A 5,000-nucleotide genomic window follows, 5' to 3' on the forward strand; every position below is an offset into this window, starting at 1 on the left:
GGGCCGCGGCGGCGGCGGGGGCTCCTGCGGCCCCCGGGGCCCCGGCGACCTGCTCGGGGTTGCTGGGGACGCAGCCGGGGGAGGTGGAAGAGACGGGCGGCTGTACTGGGGTGGAGAGGGCGGGTGTCAGAGGGCACACCGTGGTGGGGCTGGGGGAGTCCGGGGTGGGGGGCTGGGGGGCGGAGAGCGGGCTGGGCCCTGGCGCCAGGCGGGGCCCGTTCAACTGTGCGACGGCCCGCGGTTCATCTGCAAAGCAAACAGAAAAAAACACTACAGTCAGGTCAAACGGTGCATTTAGAAGCCCTTAAGGAGGTTCAGCTTCAGCTCCAGAACAATAAAGTCGTTGCAGATGAATACTCTGTGATTCACGCTGACGCCAAGTCAGCGCAAAAAAAAAATAAAGAAAAAAAAGAAATAAATAAGAAAAAGGAAGAAAAAAACACCACCTGCTTTTTTTCCACTCAACCTCAAACTAGCCCAGCCTGGGTGCCGTGCCAAGCACAGTGGTTGGCTGACTTTATGGGCGATATAAAGTCGAGTTTATTCACTGGAGTCGAGGGCTAAAACCTGTTTCATGTGCGTATTTTTTGAATTTTATGGCAGAAGTTTCTAATTGTGAGGAGTCCTCCTTTTAATTCCACCATGTAAAATGACAAGGCAACCCACCAGGCAACCCACCATACATACTATAAAGAAATATTCCAAACAAAATGAAGAACTATTTTTTAGAAGAATTTTTTTGGTCACAAGAACTATTCCCGTCTTTGTGTGTTTCCTGAAGGCTGAAATAGGAAACAGCCGGTTCGACTCAGGGATGTTTTCTTTCTTCCCCTTGTTATTCTTGGCTGAGCACAGAGTGGCAGAAAAGGGCTGATGATTGTTTATGATAGGACTACGTCCCGAAAACACACAGACACTACAATACACACACACACACACACACACACACACACACACACATACACACACACACACACATAGTGCTAACACACCATACACCACTCCCATGCATACAACCTCTACACACACACACATACACACGAACACACACACACACACAGTGCTAACACACCATACACCACTCCCATGCATACCCCCTCCACACACACACACACACACACACACACACACACACACACACACACACACACACACACACACACACACACACACACACACACACACTCCCTGACCAGCCTCCTTTCCCAGTTCACTGGAAACACACCCCTGGCTCTGCTGCAGCACACTCGCGTGCGCAATGCCTTTGGTATTCACCAGTCCCAGGGTGGGGTGCGGCACGGACCCCCTAAATTTGGGTGTGGAACATTACAGGATTCCGCCTGTCACCTTCAGTAAAAGCCACAGGGGTGTCTTCCCCCACCCGCGGCCCTCACACACACAAGGCACAGCAGACACTCACACACACACACACACACACACACACACACACACACACACACAGAAGGATTCCTTTGAAGGGGGTTGGGGGCCAAATAAAGATTGACTTTCGATCTTCAATTTCCTATTTTAGGATTATGCGCGTACTTTTTTGTCGCCTACACTCCGACAGATCATCCACAAAGTCTTCGAGAGCAGCGGGCTCTGAGGTTGTGAAAACAGTCAGGGCATCAAGTGTGCTTTTTTAAGACTGGAGCCACGTCCCCCTGTTTAGGTAAGAGATCGCCCTTGAGATCTGCCGGAGCTCTGCTCAGGCCTAACAGCACAACTACGTACAGATACAGCCACTTGGGCCGTAATCAGCGAAAAATAGCATTAAAAATAGGTTCAGTCCAGAAGCAGCAGGCCAAAGCATCTGGTCCACTTGAGGGAATTTTCCATTTTAAAATGAGATGTATGGGGTTCAGGGGAGCATCTTAGACTGGAGCTGAGGTGTTTGGCGTGAGACGCAGGCTGAGGCAGGGGCTGCCTGTCGTACGCAGCCGTGACGGACGGAGACAGGAGAGAGAGGGGAGGGTTCCGCTGGTCAGGAATGGAGCGGCACGGCACGCCACGCCACGGCACGCCACGGCACGGCACGGCAGCGGAAGTGGGCCCTGCCCCGGCCCCGGCCCGAGAAGCCAATCAGCACGCTCCCCAGCGTATCTAAACAGCTGCTCTCCAGATTGGAAGTTTCCAGGCGGGATAAGCGGGGTGGGCGGTGTGTGGTACCAGATGTGCGCGTGGTTGGACCCGCACCATATTTCTCTTCCATCGGCACGGGGGCGGCTCTCAGAGACCCGTAAAAAAAGATAAGCTGGATCAGAGCGAGGGCCAATAGAGAGCGGGCTCTTCAGGGGGACCCTGGATGCTCGGGGGGGGGGGGGGGGACCCTAAAAAGCCCCGCTCTGATGCCCGGATCTCCCCAGCATGCTCCGCAGCCCGAGACAGGCAGCCGGTACACACACACACACACACACACACACACTCTTGGGCCCTCGGTGCACTCACATGAAGTCATGCACAGATGTACCGTGCATGCTGTGTCAACTTCCATCCTTACATCATATTCATACCGGAGAGCTCCCTGGCTGCACACACACCCCACACACACACACACACACTCACACACACACGCTCACACACACTTACACACTTAAAAAATCCATCAGCTTTGCCATGGACGGCGCGCTTGGCTCGAGTGTTGTAGTGGAATAACACTGAACGCATACGGAGCATGTGGTTTGTGTTAGGCAGAGCATGGGAGGGACAGGATCTGTGGGATCGTCTAATGGGGGATTTCACATATGCGCACGCACACACACACACACACACACACACACACACTCTCTCTCTCTCTCTCACACACACACGCGCGCACACATACATACGCATACACACACACACCACACACGCACGCACGCACACACACACACACACGTGCACACACAAACACACACTCCCACACACATGCGCACACCGCACACACGCACGCACACACACACACACACGTGCACACACACGCGTGCACACACACAAACACACACTCACGCGCGCACCGCACACACACACGACACACAGACACACACACACACACACACACACAGCCAATGGGGAGCCTTCACTCCACAAAGACATTATGTACATGAAGGTACATTGTTTTTTCAGCGTTCCTCTGTGTATATGTGTGTGTGCAATATGTACATTTGCACGTAATCCTGCCCTTGGAATTTATACCATTCGGAATATTTCAGAATGCCTCTCTCGCTCCCACACAGCTCAAAACGTCCACAGGAAACAGCAATGCTTCAGACTTAAATCGGACCGGGCCTCTGTCTGTGGTGAACAATACATTCTCAACCCCCAGCTGAGTAGTATTAGACAGACACCACAGCTCCAGGGGTCATGACTGGGGAAGGAGGATTGAAAGCTGGGCTTTAACGAAACATAAACAGACCAAACGTGTCTGGTGTGGAGACTGTGCAGAACCCCTGGATGAGAGGCACTAAATGTGGGGTTCAGTCTCTCAGACGTCCTTCTCTTGGTGTGGGTGGTGTTCTCTTGATGTGGGTGGTGTTGTCTTGATGTGGGTGGTGTTGTCTTGATGTGGGTGGTGTTCTCTTGATGTGGGTGGTGTTGTCTTGATGTGGGTGGTGTTGTCTTGATGTGGGTGGTGTTGTCTTGATGTGGGTGGTGTTGTCTTGATGTGGGTGGTGTTGTCTTGATGTGGGTGGTGTTGTACTGATGTGGGTGGTGTTGTCTTGATGTGGGTGGTGTTCTCTTGATGTGGGTGGTGTTGTCTTGATGTGGGTGGTGTTGTCTTGATGTGGGTGGTGTTGTCGATGTGGGTGGTGTTGTCTTGATGTGGGTGGTGTTCTCTTGATGTGGGTGGTGTTGTCTTGGTGTGGGTGGTGTTGTCTTGATGTGGGTGGTGTTGTACTGATGTGGGTGGTGTTGTCTTGATGTAGGTGGTGTTCTCTTGATGTGGTTGGTGTTGTCTTGATGTGGGTGGTGTTCTCTTGATGTGGGTGGTGTTGTCTTGATGTGGGTGGTGTTCTCTTGATGTGGGTGGTGTTGTCTTGATGTGGGTGGTGTTCTCTTGATGTGGGTGGTGTTGTCTTGATGTGGGTGGTGTTGTCTTGATGTGGGTGGTGTTGTACTGATGTGGGTGGTGTTGTCTTGATGTGGGTGGTGTTGTCTTGATGTGGGTGGTGTTCTCTTGATGTGGGTGGTGTTGTCTTGATGTGGGTGGTGTTGTCTGTGAAGCAGCTTGGCTGGGTGGGGATGGCGGCGGAGAAAGGAAGGGGCTGGTGTCAACTTGTACAGGCCAGCTTGCAGGTGGATGGAATCAGATGATCAGTGCAGTGGGGTCAGGCACCTCTCCACCTCCTCTCTCCTCTCCACCTCCTCTCTCCTCTCTCCACCTCCTCTCTCTCCTCTCCACCTCCTCTCTCCTCTCCACCTCCACCTCCTCTCCACCTCCTCTCTCTCCTCTCCACCTCCTCTCTCCTCCCCACCTCCTCTCTCCTCTCCACCTCCTCTCTCTTCTCCACCTCCTCTCTCCTGCTCTGATGTTCCCGCCCATTGTTAATGATTAACGGCGTCTGAAACGCGACGCCAGAGCAGTGCCTGGGCCTGATTAATTATGGAGAAGGGTGCCTACTCTCTGGGCCTGGCGCGGGTCCCAACAGTGACTCACACACACACACACACACACACCACACACACAGTTACAGACACACACACACACACACACACACACACAGTTACAGACACACACACACACCACACACCCACACACACACACACACACAGTTACAGACACACACACACACACACAAACTAACACACAACACACAGTTACAGACACACACACACACACACACACACACACACACAAACTGCAAAACTGCAAAAACAAACCAACTGCAGTCAAAATCACTTACACACTCAAGTTTACTTAACAGCACTTGTCGTTTTTGGGTGGAGGATTTCGGCAGCCAGACAATGACGACTCAGCCACTGTGATCTGCCGGTGAAAATGGCAATAAGGGAGACTCGTT

The 5,000-nt window shown here is 52.6% G+C and overlaps 1 protein-coding gene across 5 annotated transcripts in view; it reads right to left on the minus strand.

Annotated features, from left to right (window-relative positions):
• znf385a (zinc finger protein 385A) overlaps positions 1-5,000 on the minus strand; it is a 44,486-nt gene that overhangs the window by 7,558 nt on the left and 31,928 nt on the right. For all 5 annotated transcript variants that reach the window (XM_042707580.1, XM_042707582.1, XM_042707581.1 and 2 more), the window contains one exon: positions 1-246. This exon is cut by the window's left edge and continues 105 nt beyond it. In XM_042707580.1, the coding sequence (XP_042563514.1) occupies positions 1-246 (246 nt within the window). The remainder of the gene's footprint in view (positions 247-5,000) is intronic.

The sequence above is a fragment of the Clupea harengus genome, chromosome 4, assembly GCF_900700415.2.
Source record: "Clupea harengus chromosome 4, Ch_v2.0.2, whole genome shotgun sequence".
Classification (NCBI taxonomy): Eukaryota; Metazoa; Chordata; class Actinopteri; order Clupeiformes; family Clupeidae; genus Clupea; species Clupea harengus.